Below are 25066 nucleotides of genomic sequence, written 5' to 3'. Positions count from 1 at the left end.
GAAATTATTTAAAATATGCTAAACCTAACCGAAAAACGTGTGATCAATTTCGACCCGAACATCAATTTGACCCCGGTTTACGGTACTAGAAGTATTGTTGAAAATGTTTGGTCAACCAAAGCAAAATCAAGAAATTGACATTACTAGAAGTATGTTCATAAACTAAAACTAAATTAAACAAATACAAAAAGCAATTTACTTAAAAAAAACTTCAAAACCGTTCTTCAATCTACTTTATAGTCTACTAGCTGTCCCCGGCAAACTTTGTCTTGCCTACTGCGTTTTTTGACGTTTCAAGTCCCTAGCCAAGACCAAGTCCCCGGTCAAAATGTATAGAAGATATATTTTCAAAAACTCTCAATTTTCCCATGTTTTAGGCCTCATAAACCTTCCTTGGGTGAAAACTAACAGAACAAAACTTTGACGACCCAAATCTAACCATCCGTTCGCAAGTTATGCGCGGTCCCACGTATGCCACTGCATTTTTATATATATAGATACAACGTAAATTATCGCAATTAATCTAAACTCAATCTACTAAACCTTCTCAAATGTGTGAGTCAAATTCAAAAAAAAAATTACTTAAGGACAAGGTATTTGGAGTACATAGCTCAAATTTTCTAGAGCGCCGTTTTTTAGAACCGTTGAAATGATATGGCTGAAAATGCATCATGCTAATTGTTCAGTGGTTGTCAACAGCGTGATGCATTTTCATCCAAATCCGTTCAACGGTTCCAAAAAACGGTGCTCTCGAAAATTTGAGCTATGTACTCCAAATACCTTGTCCTTAAAGAAGAGAAAAACGTTAAAAAAGTTACACAGTGAGCGAGTAAAGGCACTTAATAAGCCTGCGCACTAGGGCCAGGACACGGACTAAACACCTGTGACATTAACCTTCTTAGCATCGTCACCCCCACCGATTTTCACCGTATTTTGCTTTTCCATAAACTGAGCGGTTGGTACGGGAAGTCCCCACTCATAAATTTTATTGTTGAATTAAAAATGCTGCACAGTAGGCATGGCCGCTTTAATGTTTGCAATGCATCTCCGATGAACGGCAACCATTATCTATCGATATTGACAAGAAAAATGATGGAAGTAGTCGTTTCTGTCATTATTCAGGATTCTTTCAATGATTGGCTTTATATGCGAAGACTAAACTATGTAGATAAGATATGTGTGTTCCGTGCTCCACAGCCTCAAAACAACTGAAATTCGAAAAAAATAATCGGCTAACCTTAACAAGCTTAAACATATAAATTTTTTCATTCTGAAAAAAAAAATATATAATTTTACCAATAAGACTTTTAGTGTGTAATTGTAATAGCTCTGTATTGGTATGTTTTAAATCACCAATTTCACAATAAGAACGAGGCAATGTAGATAAGGCAGGGGGACAAACGGAGCAAGAGCCTAGTTAATCTAAAATCATAAATCACGCACCAATCCTAAGTTGAAACTGTTTTGCAAGCAAAACTGCAAGCAAACAACTTAACGAAGACGCTATTAAATTAGATTCTCAAGGGACTGTTTACCTGGCGGTCTGTGACAAACCTGTTGACAACACCGAATGAATGGCTAACTGAACTGCCAATATTGACACAACCACATGGCAGCAGCACCTGCAGCTGCCGGTGCGGCTCTAGTGGTTCTTTTGCTCTTATTAGCACCGATGCACTAAAATGCATCGCGATTACGGTTGTGTTGTATCCGCCGTACGTATTTGCACCGTCTTGTGACAACTATTGTCAACCTGATCTCTGATCCCACCCAGCGAGCGGATTCTCGTTCCCGCTCTCAGCGGTGGTGCGGTGGTTCCTAATCATCTTGGCAAACGTCACTTTTTGCAGTAGATGCATGTTGCAAATTGTTCCACTTGATTGGAACTCGCCGTCATTAGTGCGGTCTAAGGTGTTAGGTACTTTGCTGAAATAGACGTTAAAAGTGCTGATTTGCTTTGTATTTTAGTATGCCTTTTTGCATTCGGTTGAAAACCGTTTTTTTTCAAGTCGCCTATGTACCTTGCATAGCAACATACAGTATCGCTGTGTTTACATTAGGGGTATTCACTAAACAGATTAAATTGCTGCGTAAGCCATGATTTTCTGTTTTTTTTTTAATGTTTCAAGATTTTGCGAATGAAATAATCAAAAATTGCCTTGGTGATCACGACGTTTAATCAATTTAATCAGTATACGCTGTTAAGTGATTAAACTGATTAAACGTCGCGATCTAGGATAGGATACGACAACTAGTCAGCCCAAAAGAGATCAATTTGGGGACCAATAATCTTAGCAACGCGGAAAAACAAGACAGCAAGCTGTGAAATTAGACAGAGAAGTTGCAGGTGTCACATCCTATCCTAGGTCGCGATCACCAAGGCAATCTTTGATTATTTCATTCGCAAAATCGTGAAACATTTCAAATAAGCAGAAAGTCATGGCTTACGCAGCAATTTAATCTGTTTAGTGAGTACCCCTAATATGAATTTCTTTGTATGCCCCTATATTCTAGTTTAAACATCATACCAATCCAAATGTCAAGTCTTTAAGCAAACATAAAGTAAGGAATCTGTCGTAAATTTTTCCCCAAATTACACCCAGAGCCTTCATCGATTCGATACACACAATCTCCTACATTTACTGACCGAAACAATCGTTTTACATCAACGTTCAGCGCTCAGCCGCCGTAGTAATTATGTATCACAATTGGTGACGGCTCGTAATAATTTATTAGACTTTGCTTCAATAAATTTGTCAAAAATCATAACTGCTACACTGCCGTGAATCGCATATGTGTCCCATTTGCATAGGAAATCCAGCAAAGATGGGACTGATATGCGATTCACGGCAGTACATATCCCTACAAATTTCCAAAGTGCGTCGTGGTTCTATACCTTCCACTCGTCGTTTGCATCTCGTCTCAAACGTCCTAATCGAGCTTGGTTTCGCTACGGCGGCGCGGCGTATGGGGAAGCCGAATCAGACGTAAGTGACACAGCAAGAATGATGACGACGCGACGTGCGGCCACTTGAGAAATTTGAAACTTTGGAAGCATGGGCCTCTCAGGACAGGGTACAGTCAATAACGCAACAACAACGTGGTGATGATGGGATTCTCTCGTTGCGGCGACAAGTGTTTTATGATTTTTTGGCTAGTGGAAGCAACGACGGTGCTGGTGCTGCTACGCATACATGATTGCTGTGGGATAGGTCAATGATTTGTCGTACAACGTCGGTCGATCTCGAGTGGATTTGATGGCGTGACGGATCAGATGGTAGAAGAGAACATTGTTGAACGTTCGATTATACCGAATATCAACTAGCTGAACAGTTAGGTCTTACTGTACAATCTGAATGCTTTGGACAGACAGACAGACAGACAGACAGACAGACAGACAGACAGACAGACAGACAGACAGACAGACAGACAGACAGACAGACAGACAGACAGACAGACAGACAGACAGACAGACAGACAGACAGACAGACAGACAGACAGACAGACAGACAGACAGACAGACAGACAGACAGACAGACAGACAGACAGACAGACAGACAGACAGACAGACAGACAGACAGACAGACAGACAGACAGACAGACAGACAGACAGACAGACAGACAGACAGACAGACAGACAGACAGACAGACAGACAGACAGACAGACAGACAGACAGACAGACAGACAGACAGACAGACAGACAGACAGACAGACAGACAGACAGACAGACAGACAGACAGACAGACAGACAGACAGACAGACAGACAGACAGACAGACAGACAGACAGACAGACAGACAGACAGACAGACAGACAGACAGACAGACAGACAGACAGACAGACAGACAGACAGACAGACAGACAGACAGACAGACAGACAGACAGACAGACAGACAGACAGACAGACAGACAGACAGACAGACAGACAGACAGACAGACAGACAGACAGACAGACAGACAGACAGACAGACAGACAGACAGACAGACAGACAGACAGACAGACAGACAGACAGACAGACAGACAGACAGACAGACAGACAGACAGACAGACAGACAGACAGACAGACAGACAGACAGACAGACAGACAGACAGACAGACAGACAGACAGACAGACAGACAGACAGACAGACAGACAGACAGACAGACAGACAGACAGACAGACAGACAGACAGACAGACAGACAGACAGACAGACAGACAGACAGACAGACAGACAGACAGACAGACAGACAGACAGACAGACAGACAGACAGACAGACAGACAGACAGACAGACAGACAGACAGACAGACAGACAGACAGACAGACAGACAGACAGACAGACAGACAGACAGACAGACAGACAGACAGACAGACAGACAGACAGACAGACAGACAGACAGACAGACAGACAGACAGACAGACAGACAGACAGACAGACAGACAGACAGACAGACAGACAGACAGACAGACAGACAGACAGACAGACAGACAGACAGACAGACAGACAGACAGACAGACAGACAGACAGACAGACAGACAGGCAGACAGGCAGACAGACAGACAGACAGACAGACAGACAGACAGACAGACAGACAGACAGACAGACAGACAGACAGACAGACAGACAGACAGACAGACAGACAGACAGACAGACAGACAGACAGACAGACAGACAGACAGACAGACAGACAGACAGACAGACAGACAGACAGACAGACAGACAGACAGACAGACAGACAGACAGACAGACAGACAGACAGACAGACAGACAGACAGACAGACAGACAGACAGACAGACAGACAGACAGACAGACAGACAGACAGACAGACAGACAGACAGACAGACAGACAGACAGACAGACAGACAGACAGACAGACAGACAGACAGACAGACAGACAGACAGACAGACAGACAGACAGACAGACAGACAGACAGACAGACAGACAGACAGACAGACAGACAGACAGACAGACAGACAGACAGACAGACAGACAGACAGACAGACAGACAGACAGACAGACAGACAGACAGACAGACAGACAGACAGACAGACAGACAGACAGACAGACAGACAGACAGACAGACAGACAGACAGACAGACAGACAGACAGACAGACAGACAGACAGACAGACAGACAGACAGACAGACAGACAGACAGACAGACAGACAGACAGACAGACAGACAGACAGACAGACAGACAGACAGACAGACAGACAGACAGACAGACAGACAGACAGACAGACAGACAGACAGACAGACAGACAGACAGACAGACAGACAGACAGACAGACAGACAGACAGACAGACAGACAGACAGACAGACAGACAGACAGACAGACAGACAGACAGACAGACAGACAGACAGACAGACAGACAGACAGACAGACAGACAGACAGACAGACAGACAGACAGACAGACAGACAGACAGACAGACAGACAGACAGACAGACAGACAGACAGACAGACAGACAGACAGACAGACAGACAGACAGACAGACAGACAGACAGACAGACAGACAGACAGACAGACAGACAGACAGACAGACAGACAGACAGACAGACAGACAGACAGACAGACAGACAGACAGACAGACAGACAGACAGACAGACAGACAGACAGACAGACAGACAGACAGACAGACAGACAGACAGACAGACTTTTTGCTGTAGTTGAACTGAAATAGGCCTTTTAAGTTGACAGATCCGTGTATACCACTGTTTACAACTGCCGAATAAAGGCGCAAACGCTGAACTGTCATTTTCATTGGAGAACTGTCAAAGGCCCCTTAAATCAGCTGATTTTAAACGTCATCTGATTATGCCTATTTTCGGCAACTCTGATGAGATCTGACGCTGCAAGGACTGTCGGCAAGAAATGTCAAATTCGAATCACCCTTCAAGATAGCGTAAAAAGCTGGATTACCCGTCAAAAATAGTTGTAAAAGAGAGCGCTTGGGCAGCTCTATTCCTGTTTAATTTTTTGGTCAAACAAAAAAACCAAATTAGCACGAAATTGGATGCTCGTCGGCAAGCAAGCCGAAGAAGCCACAGCGAGTTGCATGACCCGTGCATAACCTCAAAATTTATTCGTCGCGAATGTGTCAAAACTCCGCGTCCAATCGCCCAACCAACAAAAGTCCAAAGCAAGCACCATTAGTCAGTGAATTTGATGCCACCTCCACCGGGATGGAACCCCGGTGCTGTGTGGTGGCACGCGTGCGTGTGCCAGCAAACGAAGGTTGTAAACGACGAAATTTGGGAGAAAATTTTTGGCGTCCATAAACTGGTTTTCGAAGCCGCCGTCGTCGCCTTGTCGTAGTAGGCCTTTCGTAATGAAATTGATGCTTTTCGAAGCGCCATAAACTTTTTTTTTTCGGGAGGGCAGATAAAACGTGCTAACAAGAATGTCAAACGTGATTTTTAACTCTTTGCCCCTGATTTCGCCTTGGAAGACGATGGCACCCCAATCTTTTCCCACATCAATTTTGTCCTTTCCCGGGTTTCGTCGGCCTGGTGTGATTTTGTCGGTTGCAGCTTTTATCACCTAATCTCTAACCAAGAGCTGGTACCGTCCGTCTGTCAGTCCACCGTCGGCAACTGATTAAGGACAAGGTATTTGGAGTACATTACTCAAAATTTCTAGAGCACCGGTTTTTAGAACCGTTGAACGGATTTGGATTAAAATGCATCACGCTGTTGACAACCATTGAACAATTAGCGTGATGCATTTTCATCCAAATCCGTTCAACGGTTCTGAAAAACGGTGCTCTAGAAATTTTGAGTTATGTACTCCAAATACCTTGACCTTAAGTAGGCTTCGGTTTTTTTGGTTCTCGTTTCACACGCTAGGGGCACTGTTGCTGCTTGTCGTCGTGTGCACGTGAAGCTTCTTCCGCGGTGGTCCACAGCTCTGGTGCAGATTCGTCTGAAAACCGCCGTTCTCCATAATCCTTCTTCAAATGCCGGCGGGGCCTCTTCAAACTGTCACTTACGCGCTCGAGGGACGATCGGATCGGATCGGGCGAACCTGCCGGACGACTGGTCCGACGACGAGCAAGTGAAGCCTCTGAGTGGCGCTACTTGAATTTTATCTTCGGATTACGTGGCTTGGACCCGCACGGTTGATTGGAGCTCAATCGACCACACAAGTTCAGGAGTGTTGAATGAGTCGACGAAATTCTGAGAGGTAATTGTTCTAATTACGTGTTTGCTGTCAAAAAAGGTTTACCTACAGGTATGATGTTGAAAATAGAACTACATCAAAGTCTGATCATTTCACTTGTACATATGAATTAAGTAACAAATCCTGTCACAAACGAATTCTAAAAAAATAGAACAATTTAACAATTTGACGTACGTTACATCGCCAAAACTGGGACTGAGCCTTTTTTCCGCAGTTATTAGCTGATGACCCCAAACCAGGCTTGTAAACATTCGACACTTTTCACTACCTTCGTTTCGTTGCCGCGGTCGGGTGTCAGCTTGCTTTGTTTCATTCGAGCGCGACCGCTACCTCTTACACACAACACGATTGGCAGAACGAAGATCAATAAACAAATAAGTGGATCAAATCATCGTCGCCTGACACGGTGACATTTGTCTAATTCCAGCTTTTCGCAAGATTTCAGCCAATTTTGATTAAGATTGGTATAATATTAGTTTATTCGTGTGTGATAAATCGATTACGACACATACATTTATACAAAACAGCTCTCTTTATGGGAAAGACAGGAATAACAAAAACCGAACCATCTCCCGAAGACACAATCGTGGTCAAGCGCATTCATTCGACTTTTTTGTTCCGGACAGTAGTTTGATCGCTTGTGTTGCGAATGTTGGAGACAAAGGCAGCCGAATATCGACAAAAAGGTGTCAAAGACTGTGATCGCTAACAAGACTGCCCCAAACAACATTCCCTCATAAGAATTTCTAGGGAATTTATGTTGGCATCCCTTAGCGACGGAATCCTGAAAAATTACCCATGGGATTTTAGTAAGGTAGACAGCGACAGATAGCCAAGATATTGTTGAGTGAGCAATCGACTACGCATTGCCCTTAACAACCTAGCTAGATATAAGGCAATCTAGCGTTCATCACCCTTCTCTCTCAAACAGTTACAGAAGATAGCAATTTCTGTTTTAATATTTTCATAGGGAAACGTTTCCGTATGAAAACAAACCTATCCTCCTCGGAAGCAATCTTGTTAGAGATCATAGTCATTGACACATTTTCGTCGATATTCGGCTGCCTTTGTGTCCGACATTCGCAGCACAAGCAATCAAACTACTGCACGAAACAAAAATGTAAAACGAATGCACTTGACCACGATTGCTTATTCGGGAAACGGTTCGACTTTTGTTTTTCCTGTCATCTTCCATAATGAGAGCTGTTGTGGCCATATGTTTGTTGAATTCAATTCAGCAAGCAAGAATTAACTAATATTAACAATCATAATCGGAATTGGCTGAAATCTATGCGAAAAGCCAAAATTATGTAGTTGAGAATTAGACAAATGTCATCATGTCAGACGACAATGATTTCAGTAACAAATTTTGAAAACGACGTATAATCAATGTTACACCATTGATTATACGTCGTTTTCAAAATTTGTTACTGATTTGACCCTTATTTATGTTAATTCATCTTCGTTCTACCGCTCGTGTTGTGTGTAAGAGGTAACGGTAGCGCACGAATGTAACAAAGCAAGCTGACATCCGACCGCGGCAGCGAAATGAAGGTATTAAAAAGTGTTGAATGTTTACAGCCTGCTCGGAAGCGAAACAGAGAAAGATGATCAAACGTCAGATAGCCTTGTAAGTGTTCAATATATTATGCGAGGTATGTGTTGAAAAATATAATGGTTAGTGGATGCTCGGACCGTCCGACCTAAACCCCTTGTAGTTATTACTGTGGAAATCTCCACCAGACGTAATTATTACAAGTACCAAAGCGGACAACAACGATGCAATTGATGGAACAAATATTGTGGAAATCTCCACCTGAAATATTTGTCCCAGGACCCTTTAGTTGAAAAGGAGAGTTCTTTCAGAGAAAAACCCGCTGCAAAAATATTGTTCTCGATGTTTATTTAACTTACCAAATGTAAGCTGGCAGCGTGAGCGCCTGAATGAATTTTTCAATCAAACAATCTGAAAGCTGCATGAGCCATGCCCTGCCACTAAATGTATGGCGCCTAACTATTCTATCGATACATAAGCCTGGTCGCACATCAGTGCATTTGTGTGCGTGAGCACTCTTAACACTCCTGCCGCCTCTCTGACAGTTGACCCTTTAACTCTTGTAAACAACTTGGGCCACGTGGTCACTGCCAGCATGGCACTGACAGCATTTTCCTACACTGAGAATAAAACGGTTTTGAAATTAAGAAATGCTAATTTCAACAGGAAAAAGGTGCTACGTATGGTCGTCATGTTTCTGGAGGCGGCATAATCGATGATTCGTAAGCCGTTTTCGTTCGGCAGCTAGTATGCGCTGAAATTTCCAATCCTCGCGTCGGTCTGAATTCCCCTTCTTGGCCTACTTGAGCGTTTAGGTATCTCGTGATGATCTTGACGTTGTGGTTTTGGTAACGGTCGTACTCACGTTTGAGCTGCTTCCGGAGTGTGGGCTATGCACGTTGATTATGCTGAAGTTGAAGAATCGGCCCTTGATCCTCAACTTGCACTTTCTTCCAACGATCGGCCACCAATTGACCACCATGTCGTCCATCACTATAAAAGCTGTTCCCAGCTCACGTGTGTTGCCACAAATCTGGTAGATGATAAATATGATTACCTCTAAACGTTCGCACCATAGATCCTGTTCAACACACCTCCTGCAGCGCTACGATGCCGAACCCGATGTCCTTCAGAAGATCGACGAGTATACGGGTGCTCCCGATGGAGTTGAATGATCAGCAGTGGCACGTACCAAGTTTCCAATCGCAAGTCCTCTTTGCTCACTCCCAACTCGCCACTTTTCGGAGGATCATAGTGCATAATTGAGCTTGGAATCCTTCCTTGGCACTCAGACGTTGATTAGCAACCCTTTACATGAAGATCAGACGTTGTTGTGAGTCGCTCCTCCTGGAAGGATGCAGAAGCATCATTCCCTTCTTTCTTCCCTGTCAGCCAACGTGCCAATAGGTATATATTCGAAGGATTCACATAAATCTCCGTGGCAACCATTTGTTTACATCATAAATCTTGCCCAACCGAGCAGGATTCCGCCAACCTAAAATTATCCGAATTTCACTTTCGAACGTCGACTCGACAGAAGACGACGGGCGCTTCGAGCCGGAAAGGTGTCAAAGCTGAGCCTATTTCTAGTGTTGTGTGATAAAAATAGTTCCAAGACCAAAAATTCGCGATAATTAGTGTTGGTGCAAAGTTTTATCATCATTAGCGTTGTAGATTTAAGGGTCTTCTGTGGACGCGTCTTCGTACGAACCAACTACCACAGAGAACAGACATCCAAGTCCAGTTCCGAAGCTGTGTAAGGAATTTAACGGCCATTTGAAATCGGCAACACAAGTGGCAATAGCGTGGCGCTGCAATCGGTTAATTTCCCATACTAATTTAATTCACCACTTGAAATGTTTCAATTCACCACTAACTGTGGCAATATGGTGTTTGGTGGCGTTAGTGTTGTCTTCGTGTATTGGTTTGCAACCTTACTCAAGTAAAGATTCAAATCCTTACACAACTTTCCGAATGAAATTTGTTCTAGCCTGGATGTCTGTTCTCTGTGCAACTACCAAGACTTGGAAGAAGAAAAAGAGAAGAAGCAACCGAATGAAGTGCACTAATTAAGTGCTGAGTTCGTGTGATCGTTTGGCATAGGAACGTACGCGCAACGCTTCGATGGCTATCATCAACATTTAATTCCCAGCGAGCTGAATCCAAGCCTCATATCCTCCTGCCTCGACGACGACGACGATGTGATCCGATGGAATCGTAGTCGGCTGCGCCACAAAAGTGCACGTGTTCGTCCGTCCGCTCCTTGATCAAGAAGGCATACTAAGATGATCGCTCGCAATGGGCAGTGTTGCCATCCGCTGCCGGTTTCGGTGGATTCCCTGGAATCACCTATCTCCGAAAAAAAAACAAATCGCCAAGAAATCCAGATGATTGCCTTTCTGGTGCCGCTACGGTTGACTTCGGGTTCCGGTTGTCCGGAACGTTCCGCAACAGATTCGCATATACGAATGGCAATGGAAGGCACACTTGTTGTTGTTGTTGTTGCTACTGCTGTTTTGATGCTTACGAGATGTTTTGTTGCGATTTTGCGAGTGAAGACGGCTGAATGCAGCTCGTACTAGCGGGAGGAATGTGACTTCTTCTGCTCAGTGCAGACGGACAAACGGACGCTGGGATCAAGTCGCGTAAATAGAGCGGAATAAAGACACTTAATCTTATCTTCTGGGGCCTTCTTGGGTAGGTTATGTTCTCGTCTCTCTCTACGGGTGAGGGATTGGTTGATGATGCAGAATTTTGTAATGAGAAAATTTGAAAATTTCATTGCAAGAAGAATTTAAGTAAGTTGAAAATGTTCAATCGATCTATGTAGTTCACGAACATCACCTTGCAGACTCACTATGCCACTGCAGTGAGCCAGATGCTCACGATCACATCGTATTGTCATCGGGTTAGGTCAAGAAACGGCGAATCAGCCACTGGCACTGGCTGTCGCGTATAAAGTTGATATTAAACATTCGCATCGATGATGATGATGATGATGACGTTCTGCTGCTTTGGGAAACGTAAAAGCAAAGGAAGCCATGCCATCAGGCATTCATTCCGGCTTGACAGAATCAGGTCTAGATGGAAAACATATGATCGCCTCGGTCGGCGAACGCAACGACAAGTCATCCAATATGGTTCGCGGAATGGGCGCGCTTTCGCGTGTGATATTTAATATCAGTTTTTTTTTCAATCTACCAAGTTGCGCCAACGATCGTTGTCGTCGTCATGGATATCCCTTCTCCTCTAAGGAGATCTTAATTATGCGCCTACTATGCCATACGCCTGGCGAATCGTAATTGAATTATCCCCCACCGGCAGCAGCAGCACACTGCGATCCATCTTCGTCTACTAAGTAGTTGGGGATTCTGGGGTAATACGCACCACTTAAGGAAGATGCGTCCAAATGCATATAAAAAGGCAATAATTTATTGGTTTAATGCATGCATTCATTGCATATACTTTCATTCTAAGAGAAACCAAACAAAATTTCAGCCTTAATATAGTTCAGCTCTTGAAAATAACGTTTTTTGTAAAGACTAACATTACGGTTTCGTATGTTTATGCGGGGCAGTATGCACCCTTGCTCGGGGTAAAATGCACTCAAACAAAGGGGCAAGACGCACCACAACATTGAGGCAAGATGCACCGTCGAGTTTAGAAATCTTTTTACTTCTTAGACAAAATGCATGTTTTATAAGGTTTTAAGACAAACAATAGCTTAATTTTGTTTGCGATTACTTACAGAGCACTCATAGATATTATTACAGCTTGTTTTCTATAGGTGCGTTTTGCCCCAACCAATGGAGTGCATATTGCCCCAATCAATAGCAAAAAATAAAATAGTTTAAAATATATAATTTACGTAGATTACTGTTTAAGTTTTTTTCCTATGCTTAGCATTGCCCTCAATGAACTGAATAAACACAACAGCATTAGATGTTTGGTCGGCTTTCACCATCAAATCATTCGACAAACGATCGGGAAAATTACATCAGAATCGTGCTTTTCAATTTTATTCATTTTTCTCACTAATTACGTAACGCAGATATGTAAAATTTTCCGGATGCTCATTTATTACGACGTTCTATTAGACTGATAAGGTTTTAAAGCTCTAAAACCGATAATCCCTGAAAAACAAAGGGGGTGCATTTTGCCTCGACAGTGCGTATTACCCCAGATGCCCCTTTATGCTTTTTGTTTCTGTCTTTCTTATTCTTGATCTACATTATGTTTGTTTTTTTTTTCTTTTCCAATTCGCAGATCGCCGACAGATAAGAAGAAAAATCACATCAAACGACCGATGAACGCGTTTATGGTCTGGGCCCAGGCGGCACGACGGGAAATGTCCAAGCAGGAACCCAAGCTGCAGAACTCGGAGATCAGCAAGGATCTGGGCAAGATGTGGAAGTGAGTAGAGGTTTTCGAATTACTCTGCGTACATAAGCTTCAGAAAATTGAATGAAACAGTTAAGGCTGGAGCACAAAGCGTCCGTTCCGTCGAGGTTTGCGTTATTTTTCTGACAGTTTTCCAATGGAAAATGTGTCAAACTACCGTCACGCACACGCAAACATTGCACATTGGTCGGGCTCCATACAAAGGGGCGGCCAAAACTCTAAAAAAACGGAATTGATATTTTTAAACTTTTTTTTCACCTTATAACAAAGATAATGTATTGTAGTTTTATGATTCTTAATTAAAAGCATAACAGCTTTTGTATTTCAATGACATTTTCACTGCCAAAGTGGCCTAAGTCATAAAATTGAAAAATAAATTTTTCGAAAAAAGTAAAATAATATTTTGAGAATGGAATATATGTTTTATGTTATTCAGCATATGAAGGCTTGTTATTGAACTGTTTGAATGCACGTTTGGTGCAAAATTAATATGTCACAAAACTTTTCAAATTTTCATATATTGTACCTTAGGAATTTTTGTATTTTTTTAAGTTAAAAAACGGTTCGTGTCGTCACGTGTCGCCGCATTTTCGAATAGTACATCTTAAACATCATGGTTAGGGCTGCATAAAAACGTTAAAACATTTTGCAGAAATTTGCAGTTTTTCAAATTAGAGCCTTTTAAAAAAGTCATGTTTTTTCATATATTTTACGTCATTTTTGACTGAAATAAAATTTATCTTCCCACATTTTTCACACGTTTTGAACAAACTTGATTGGATTTGATCGAAAGATGATCATTTAATTAAATTCAAATTGATTTTCTAACTAAAAACGCAAAAAATGTGGGGTTTACTGATTTTTACCGTTTTTGAAATTATTGAAGTTACGTAATTTTTGAATACCCCTTTGTAAACACTAAAAATACTATATAACATATCATGGGGTGGGACACTCAATCTCGTATTACAAATATTACGGATATTAATGCTGATATTAAAAATATTATCAAGTGCTCATTGATATATTGTCGTTGTTTGTAGTTGTCAAAACATTACATTGAAACTAGAGGAACCCACATAATTTAGACACTTGAATTGGTCAAAGTACCGCATATCGCAAGTTTCTATTTTTGTAATTTCCGTTTATATTTCATTTCTGCTGCTCACAGTGCTTTTTTATGAGAACCAGGACCTGTACATCATATTTAATGAGCGTTGGATCCATGATTAATAACCTTGAAATACTAGGATGTTCATAGTTCATTACGTACTACAGCAAAATCCCATCCTCCGCACAATGGGACTCAAGACACTATTGAATTCAGTTTCAGGGGATTATGGTCGACGACCGAGACTGCTTCCGATGGATTGTTTTTGATAGGAGCATCGCAAGGCGGATACATAACCCAAAGGGCCCGAACCCTGGCCGGAATAAATCCTAGTTCTCACAAAAAATACTAGCAAACATTGATCAAAAAGCTACACACCAAAGTAATAAGTACTCTGGATGATGTCACATGTGGATTACGCTGTTGTGATCCATCTGTTGTTTGAAACTTCTCTGATAAATCACAGCGTAAGCGTTTCACAATGACCATTATTTTTGCCAAATTAAAAGAAATTAAATTGTAATGAAATTGTAAAGATTTATTTCATGTATAGCACCAAACGTGAAGACTTATTTCATGTAGCATGCCCACGAAGATCAGCCTTGCCTGTTGGCATTGGTCAGCTTGGGTCACTTCTAATTCCTCACAGAACCACATTGCGTTAGTAATTCGGGCTGATTCTACTCTGGCTGTCCTGTGTGGAGTCATCGGCCAACGCCACCAATCGATTAGGTAGGAGTTTTCAGGCGGAAACGGTCTTGGTCGCAGGACGATGCTGGGACCTTGCTTAAAGATGGAATTTGGTCGTGTTTTGGGTCTCATGTTTTACACTGTGCGCCCCAGGAAAAGTTTAATCTAAAATTGAAACATTACATTTGCTATACGTTCATTTATTAAGATGAAAAACAAAATTTACCGTAATGAACTGCAGAATTCAATATATTTACCTCCATATGTCAGTAGTCTGTGTGTATAAAAATAATCACAGCCAGCTTGATGTGCATCATCGATATTACTGAACTAATATAATATTAATCGATATTAATGGAGTATTACTGCCCATATTAATGAGTGTCCCACCCCATGTAACATATACCGCATTTAGTTCACCACTGGACTGCGAACTGCGACTTCATAAGTGCGAAAACTTAAATAAAAGTGCGCGATTGCATCAAATCAGGTTGATGTCTTCGGCGCACTATTTCTTCAATCTATGGTGAACAAGTGCTCTGAAGACACCGAGTTGATTTGATGCAATCGCGCACTTTTATTAGCGTTTTCGCACTCGTGAAAACTAGTGCGACAGTCCAGTGGTGAACTAAATGCGCTATATCTAGACAACCCATAACTTCGATTGAACACATAAAAAGAGTTTTGGCCGAACTTTATCTTTTTCCGACCATTGTGCGTTGTTTGAAAAATTGACTCGAGGGTCATTTTTTTTTGTTGAAATGTGTCTGTTTTTGTGAATATTGCGTAACTCACTGGAACAATGTTTTCCATAGCCATCTAAGCAAACTACTTGGCATGATACGGGACCTCACAATGCAGGCAACTTGCTCCGCCAAAGCTCCACTCATCAATAATGAAGTAGCAACTTCATTGATGTCTTGTCTCGTCATTATGCTTGCTGTCACCGATGCTTACTAGGAGAAGGACACGTTAGGGGAATGTCACTAATTATTATTCACACTCCCCAGTTTCCTATTTTGAAATCAAGTGCAAAGTATCATTCGAATCATAAACCATCAAATTTTGTCGATCTATCACCATGGCACCATTGCGGACCTAGTCCGGCAAGTGGCTAAATTTTCCGCAACGGTCGAGCGTTTGGAGAAGGCTCTAGCCGACTTAGCCAAACTCTGTGAAATCTCCAGCGAAAGCCGGAAAACTTCGCACACGGCAGCAGACGAACTCCTCGTCACCGGCAAACGACCGCTGAACAAAACAGGATCAGCTACAGACTCCTCTTCCGGTCCCTTCAACGCTAAGCGGAACTCCAAACCCCGCAAATGTAAGGTTGGTAATCGCAAATAGAACCACATCAGAGATTGCTCTACTCTTAGTCCAACCAACGGCCGAAGCACCATGTGAGAACTTTCCTCGTCAACATCTTCCATACGAACAACTTCGAAGAGGTTGAACTAAGCAACAAGCTAATTAAGTGTAACAATAATTCATCCCAAACGGCCAATATCACCAACGAATATGAAGAAAGAAGAGAGGCAACAGGGACCATGAACATCCAGGGCCCCATCAGTGCGGACGTTACACCCCAACTAGAACTGGTGGATAACCTCTTGAATCCTGGCGAAACTGTTACCTCCGGGACGCACAAGGAACTTCGTGCCCATTCCCCGACTTTACCAGAATCCACCTGCACAGTCAGGGCCCGCCGGTGCGGAAGTCTTGGTCGTACCCGAAGTGGTGAACAACCTCTGGCGCTCTGACACAACCTCTGACGTGGTCTAGAAGAAGGACGCACAAAGTCTCCTGAGAACGACGTGGGAACCAAGAAACTTCCAAGACGAAACTTCCGACGAATATGCCGTAGCGATTCCCATGTTAGATTCGACCAGCCACACGGTGCTTGGACCCAAACCGTAAACATCAATCTCGATTCGCGAACTCTCTCTGTGAGACGTCTGGGCATCCCGGGCACCGCAACCCGGACTGTTAGATCCATTACCAGTCTGCTGATCTCCAATGACTCGGACTTTCCCATAACCGCCTTGCGTCTTTCGTGGCCTTTCCCAATGTCGATAGTTTCTCTCAACCTGCCCAACAGAGATTGTCAATCTGGGGAACAATTTAGACAAAGTGTTCCGACAAATTCCAGGTCCGTTGATCATCGTTGGGAATGTAAACGGTCGTCACAAGGCATGGGGTAGCCCCACGCCCACACAGCTTCTCCACCTACGATACGATTCCGAGGACTAGCCTCAACCTTGGTTACCGTGTACTCCATTGCTGGAGCCACGATGTCCGAAGAAGCCTCAAACTGCGTAGGAAACCCCTAAAAGCTGTCCAAAAACTACGGAAGAAGTTACCTGCTAACCATCCCAACCTCATTCAAGCTCTGGACCATTATCACACTGACAACACGTGAAGGCAGGTCATACGTGAAAATAGGGAAACTCGAATACGCTTTCAAAAGGGCAAAGGGGAAATCGGCCGGTCCTGATGACATTGAATATCCGATGCTGGCTGAAAAACATACCCTTAAATAGCAAGGTCGCCCTCTTCGATATACTCAACCAGCAAATGGAACTCCGGAACACTCTCAGAAGCTTGGCATGGTAGTCATTCCTAAAAATTCTGGACCGGCCTCTGGTGCCAGTAGCTTTCGTCCCATATTGCCCTCACAAGCTGTGTCGTAAAGGTGATGAAACGAATTGTCAACCGTCACTTAGTAGATTTTCTGGAAAATAATCAGCTGTTGGACAACAAGCAGCACGCGTTCCGTACAGGCTTCGGAATAGGAACGTCTCTGGCATCTCTTGGTCAGATTCTGAACGAGCTTTTTTAGAGGAAGATAAACAAGTCGAACTAGCATCTCTAGATTTGGCAATGGCCTACAATCAGACTTGGACACGTGGTGTTCGCCAAAAGCTGGCAAGCTAGGGAAAGGGAATTACTGGCAACATCCTGGCGTTCATCCGAAACTTCGTGGAAGGACGAACGTGTTACCATAGACTAATTTCAAGACCTCGCTGTACCAAAGAAAACCATTAAATTTTCTGTGTCTAGTCCGGTACCCAATACATATTCATTACCGTGTATTTTTTTCCGTGTAAATTGCCTTTTGTGTAAATTATATTTAGCGTGTTACACCGATCTGACAGCTCTGACAGTAAGGGACTAAACATAAATTACGTAAGTGAGCACCGAGGATTGTTCACAATCTGCGAACTTGACTGCGGAAAAAATCACGACCAAGACGCCGCAGGTGATACCGCTGAGATGTTAAATACCTTGTTTGACGCATATATATGTATTGATTAGTAATTTGATAACCTAAAATACGCTTAATAAAATAATTAGACAAATAATTTAGAGCATCTATGAAAATTGGAATACAATTTAAAATAAATAAGCATGCAGACTCAACAATGTATTAGGTTAGGGAACAAAATTTGTTAACACACTTACAATAAACCTTATAATTGCTGCTGAAGAGCAAAAACGGGCTGCCATATGTGACCGAAGATACTAAAGAAGAAAAGGAGGACAAGTATTGTGGACCAACGAAACAAAACTTGTAACGTATGAAAGGTGCCGGTCACACGTTTGCTTCATAAGCAGATGGTCATGGGTTCGATACCAGCCCCGGCTCTTTCGTCAGTTGCTCTTTCCCCCTGGGAGCAGCTGACACTGACCCTGATCTGAGCCCCATAGCTCAAACGAACCCGGATACTTGGACATCAGCGAACGGCAACTCATAATGGACCCTCAATTGGACTGGAAAAGAAACAAGAGCCACACAGCAACATCCTCGTGCTCATAATTCTACCATTATAGGGAAGACAGTGAAAGCAGTGCAACGGTAACCAGTTCGATATAGTAGAATGAGATTAGAATACATTTAGGCACTGTACAAATTGTAAGTACAGCTTCCAATTGGAATCGTTGACGTAGTGCCCTAGTGGACAAAAGAGCTGTAAAAACGTATGAAAGGGAAAGGCATATAGGTATTATTTCCTCAAAAAACAAGGCTTTTTCCCACTATACCTATCGAGCAAAAAAGTTTAAGTGCGTCCATTTGAAAAATCAGGATTGTGAGTGGAAGACGAAAAGCTTCCGATAAGATTAATACGGCTTTCATCGATAAATTGTGAAGTTAAGGGGATCGAATCAGGTATGAGTCGAGATCCCACAAATACCCTAGTTGCCGCTAACACGAACCATATGGTGAAATTTTTCCCCTTCATTAGGTCCTTAAAGAGGTTAGGGTACAAAACGTTGTCGTGTGGAGCAGTTTCAGTCTCGAACTGACCGGTAATCTGCTCTTCGGTATTCCCGGTCCACCCGCTTTGGGCTGGCTAAGAAAGTTGAAGCCCAGCCTGTGGTCAAGTAACGACAAAGTTCTGACGTACCGAACTGGCGCCCAAAAATAGAGATCGTAGACATCGCGAATCAGTGCCGGGAGTGATTATAAGATCTCGACGAACTGCTCAAGTCCGATTCAGTACTTCCATTGCGGATAAGCCCAAAGTAGCCCTCGACGCCCACCAGAGTCAAGTAAGGACCTGTCCATGAACTATGTAGACTCTGTAGACTCTTATGGGGGACGGGGGGGGGGGTGTCTGCCCAAAGTCTACGCTCCATATAAATTTCGAAAATTTTGTATGAACAAAAGTCTACGAGGGGGGAGGGGGGTCTGAGATGGCCGAAAAAAAGTCTACGTAGTTTATGGACAGCGCCTAAGCACGTGGAAGAATCAGGGAAGTCCCAGTTAGCTCCAAGGCTGTCGGGTAGGGACTACGCCGGATGGAGGTTACAACCGTCACCAGGATTCAGCTGAAATAGACAGGGCCCGTCACGCCCCCGTTCCGCCCCGCTCCGTCACCGTTTCAGAAAGACCCAGATTCATTCAGCCCCTTTTCACCAAGAGCCCGGCCCAACGACATACAAAACAGAAAACCACACACAAGAAAGTTATAAGGTTCAAAAATCCACTCTGATGGTTTAGACTAGTTCAATTAAGAAGGAAAAGACTCTTGAACAGTTATTAAATGCCGACCCTGAAGGCACAGGAGCTTGGGCTCTAACTAGCGAGTCGATATGACCGCTAACAAACGTTTCAAGAAATCTTCGCTTGAAAACTATACTTGAAAAGATAGGCGTGCCTGTCCCGGATTCCTATACTACCGAACGGAGTTTTCATTCTGGTATATCTAGACGACGTTCTCCTACAAGTGAGAAGAAAACATCCGAGAAATGTTTTCAGCGTAAGTACCAGGCGGATGCCTCTGTTGTCGTTAAACGGGCACCGTCTCTGCTGAGGTTGGTTTCGAGATGGCGGCGGACAAATGCATTCGCGTCCACGTGTGGCACTCCAGGCAGACATCGCCCAGTATCGACTACAACAACAGCAGACAGCGGATAGAAGAAGAGGTGGCTAGGCCAAGGCCAAGCCCTCGCAGGTGGAAGACATCATACTTCGACGAAGAGGTATTTAGGGAGGCGCTCCGCCATGAGCGAAACTTAACCGGTTTAGACGGCGACGAACTGGTAGCGGTGCTCTCACGTGCGTGTGATGCGACCATGCCTAGGCGAGTCTACCCTAGAAATGGGAGGCCACCGGCTTATTCGTGGACCGACGCGATTGCGGACCTGCGCCGCGCCTGCCTACGGGCTAGGCGGCGGATGCAGCGAGCACGATCAGAGGAAGAGCGAAACGAACGGCGGGTGGTGTTCGCCGCTGCAAAAGCCGCGCTCAAGACCGAGATAAGAGCAAGCAAAAAGGCCTGCTTTGAGGGTCTCTGTCAGAGTGCCAATACGAACCCGTGGGGTGACGCCTACAGGATCGTTATGGCCAAGACGAGAGGTGTGATGGCTCCTACAGAGCAATCTCCAGAGATGTTGGAGGGGATCATTGGAGGACTTTTTCCGCGTCATGATCCTAATCCTTGGCCTCCTTTCGTAGGACAGCCGGGGACTGGGGCTGGCGATGAGGAGAGGGTCACCGATGTGGAACTTGCGGGGATAGCTAAGTCCCTTAGCGTAGGTAAGGCCCCTGGTTCGGACGGAGTTCCGAACCTGGCCTTAAAAGTAGCTATTGCAGAGGCTCCCGAGATGTTCAGGTCTGCTATGCAGAAATGCCTGGACGAGGGAGTTTTTCCAGAAGAGCTTGGAAGAGGCAGAGCCTGGTATTATTGCCAAAGGCGGGGAAACCACCCGGAGTACCGTGTCACACGACGCTCTCTGCGTCATTACTGGTATGGTGCCTATCAGCATTCTTATCAGTGAGGACATGGAGTGCTTCGAAATGCGCGGCACAAGAGGCATACGCAGGACTGCCAGGATGGCCTCTATGGTCAAATGGCAACGCGCGTGGGACAGTTCCACCAAAGGAAGGTGGACCTATAGGTTGATACCGAGGGTAGATAGTTGGATTAATAGGTGCAGGCGCCATGGGGAAGTTACATTCCACCTGACACAAGTCTTTGAAGGTCATGGTTGCTTCCGACAGTATCTACACCGTTTCGGGCATGCGGATTCTCCCGAATGCCCAGTGTGCAATGGTTTAGAGGAAACGGCGGAACACGTTTTGTTCGTGTGCCCGCGTTTTCGCACAATGCGTGACCGCATGCTTGCCACATGCGGGGAGGACACAACTCCGGACAATTTGGTCCAGAGAATGTGTAGGGATGAGATTAGCTGGTGCCGAGACCTTTCCAACAGGTTCGATGTGGCTTATCCGGATGCGGTGTCCTTTATGGATCGCAGAACCTTAAGGGGTTTCTTTTCAGTTCGTAGCGGTGTCCCAATCCTGTTACCCCAATATTAGGCAGGAGAGGGATCGCTAATGAAAAGACGTTCTTGTTCGGAAGAACGCTAACTGCGAAGTCTGTGTATTCATGAATCGTATGGCTATTTAAATGATCAATTATGTCGTGCTACATTTTGGGTTTTGGTGTGTATACAATGTGATTGATATTTAATTACAATGGTTAGAGCGAGGTGCATATCGGTGTGACAATAATTCGGTTTCGAAGGTAACGATATGCTGGATAAGCATATGCACTTTGCATTGAGTAATCTGATCCGTCGGTTAGCTACGTTTGGGTGTTTTTGCAAGATATGCATTATGTATAATTGATGGGTTGAGTATTGAGAAACGTTTACAGTGGTGTTCGTTGTTTTGGCTACTATGGATATTTATTGGAACGTATATGACACCTCCCCTTTCAAAAAAAAATTTTATGCAATGAAATTTTTCAACTGTTAATAATGATTGGCAATTCTTCGCTTTTTTTCTGTTTTCCTTTTTTTTGTGTTTTATTTAAGTTTTTTGTTTGTTTGTTTTTTTTTATTATGCTTTTACAATTCTGTTTTTGTGAACTATTGTTTTCTTGTTTGTATTTTTATTCAAAATAGTGCAATTCGGATTGTTGATTTGTGTCACGATGTATGGTCCTAGATAGAATGGGTCTAACTTTTTCCTATTTTCGTTTGTTAGATAAATGAAATCACCGATTTTCAAATCTATAGGATTGATTTTTTCATTGGCTGACTGTTGTCTGGCTTCCTTTCTTTGTATCAAATTTTCTCTAGCTAGTTTGTTAGTCATATTGAGTTTAAATTTAAGTTCGTTATAATATTCTTCAATGTTATAAACTGGATCGTGGTTTGTAGTTTCTTGAAAATCAATTGGTAAATTCGCTTTGCGTCCAAATACTAACTCAAACGGTGTGTAGCTGTGTTCGTTATGGGGGGTTGTGTTATAGCTAAATGCGTAATATTGAATCCAATCATCCCAATCATCTTTGTGAGCATTGGTGAAACATCGCAGATACTCATTTAAGCATCTGTGATTCCTCTCCAGTGCTCCGATGGTTTGTGGATGATACGCTGTTGAAAAAGTTTGTTTTATAGATAGAAGTTTACAGATTTGTTCAAGGACTTCGTTGTTAAATTCTGTACCTTGATCTGTTTTTAGTTCAATAAAGTTCCCGTAGATTAAGATAAAGTGTTCGACAAGCGCCTTTGCTATTACTGTGGCTTCTTTAGTTGGAATGGGTATACAAATCACATATTTAGTTAAGTTGCATTGGAGCGTTAATATATATCGGTTGTTGTTTCTTGTTCTTAGTAAAGGTCCAACTGTGTCAGCAGAAAGGACTTCAAAGGGTTTGGATGGTGTGGTTGTAACAACTTGTTTTTCTCTCGTGTGTCTATGAACTTTGTTCATTTTGCAAATACTGCAAGTTTTGACAAAATTTGCAATATCCGTTTTAATATTCTTCCACTTGTATCTTTCGCGTATCTTTAAATACATTCTATGTTGTCCAATATGGCCTGACGTCGGGATCATATGGAAATTCTGAAGCACTTCTTTGATTTTTCCAGGTGCATCCAATATTTTTGGAGGATTGAATAAAATTATATCATACCTGGAAATGGCTCTATTGGCGATTTCCTTAAATGTATGAGCGCTAATTGACTGAAATATTTTATCCTCGAGTGAAATGGCCAATTTTTCTCTTCTATATTTTATCATCATTTCTTCAACTTTCAGAAGAGCATACTCTAGTGTATGACTTCCGTTATTAATTGCAACTTCTACGCTTCCTAGCAGTTTTGTATAATTGTGATTGTATAAATTAAGTCTAAGCTGGTTTCGGTGCACTTCGCAACCAAGCTTAAGAAGTTTTATGGTCTCCGAAGGTGTTTCTGTTTGCCAAGCGTTAAGGTGATCAATCTTATCGCTTAGTTCTTCTGACCTAGTTTTACTTTTTGACTGTTGTTTTCTTGTCATTGCTCTAGTGTTGATTGTTAAAATCGTTAATCTTTTTAATTCCTCTGTGTTTGATGGAATGCGTGAAAGAGCATCAGCTCCTACATTACTTTTTCCAGGAACATAATCAATTGAAAAGTCGAATTCTGCCAAATCTAGGCGCATTCGCGTTAACCTACTTGTAGGATTCTTCATGCCAAATAGATAAACTAAAGGTTTATGATCCGTACGGACCATAAATTTCTTTCCATATAAGTAGCTTTTAAAATGATTAATAGCCCAATGTATGGCTATTAATTCCTTCTCAATAGTTGTTTTATTACTTTCACCTTTCGTAAAGCTTTTGCTTGCATAGGCGATTGGTAAGTCATCATTACCATATTTTTGTGAAAGGATTGCTCCGCATGCAATGTTCGAAGCATCCGTTGTAAGGATAAATTCCTTTGTAAAGTCAGGATAACGAAGAATTGTCGGTGACATCAGTAATTGTTTCAATTTTTCAAAGCTAGTTTGATGTGGATAGGTCCAATTAAATTTAACACCTTTTTTTAATAAATTGTTTAAGGGCTTTGCGATATGCGCAAAATTTGGTACAAACTTTCTGTAATAATTACAGAAAGCTACAAAGCGTCTCACTTCATCCGCATTTGTAGGTACTGGAAAGTCTTTGATGATTTGGAATTTGTTACTATCGGGTAAAATTCCTCGATCCGTAATACAGTGTCCTAGATAAACAACTTCTGTTCGAAAAAATTTACATTTTTCTGGATTTAGCTTGAGGTTGTAGTACCTCAAACGATCGAATACTTTCTGCAAATTATTCAGATGGTGATTGACGGAACAACCGATGACGATTATATCGTCAATATATATAAAAGCACATTCTGGGTTTAAGCCTGCCATCGCGATGTTCATCATGCGCTGGAAACTATTAGGGCTAATATTCAACCCGAAGGGCAATCGTTTGAAATTGAAATGTCCAAATAAAGTAGAAAATGCTGTATATTTTTTTGCTTCTGCATCTAATGGAATCTGATGGAATCCTGCCATTAGATCCAGAGTTGTAAAATATTTGGCTTTTCCCAACTGGTCAAGTATAGTGTCTATTCTTGGCAATGGGAATTTATCTGCCAAGATTTTCTTATTCAACTGGCGGAAATCAACCACCAGTCTCCATTTTTTACTACTGTCGTCCGATTTCTTCGGAACTAACAATATTGGACTATTGTAAGGTGAAATCGAAGGTTCAATTATATCATCCTTAAGCATCTGTTGAACTTGTTTTTTGATTTCATCGGTTTGTGAATAAATATTTTTATAATTAGGAATATACACTGGAACAGGGTCCGTTAAGTGAATATTCTGGGA

At 42.7% G+C, this 25066-nt stretch overlaps 1 protein-coding gene across 1 annotated transcript in view; it reads left to right on the top strand.

The window, feature by feature from the left end:
- The window catches only part of LOC134284967 (transcription factor SOX-8-like), a 112127-nt gene that overhangs the window by 51332 nt on the left and 35729 nt on the right, over positions 1-25066 (top strand). Inside the window, exon 2 of the mRNA XM_062844645.1 lies at positions 12990-13136. Coding sequence (XP_062700629.1) covers positions 12990-13136 — 147 coding nt within the window. The remainder of the gene's footprint in view (positions 1-12989; positions 13137-25066) is intronic.

This window comes from Aedes albopictus, chromosome 1, assembly GCF_035046485.1.
Source record: "Aedes albopictus strain Foshan chromosome 1, AalbF5, whole genome shotgun sequence".
In the NCBI taxonomy this organism is placed as follows: domain Eukaryota; kingdom Metazoa; phylum Arthropoda; class Insecta; order Diptera; family Culicidae; genus Aedes; species Aedes albopictus.
The sequence above is the reverse complement of the archived record's forward strand: the minus strand, read 5'-3'. Positions and strand labels throughout refer to the sequence as shown.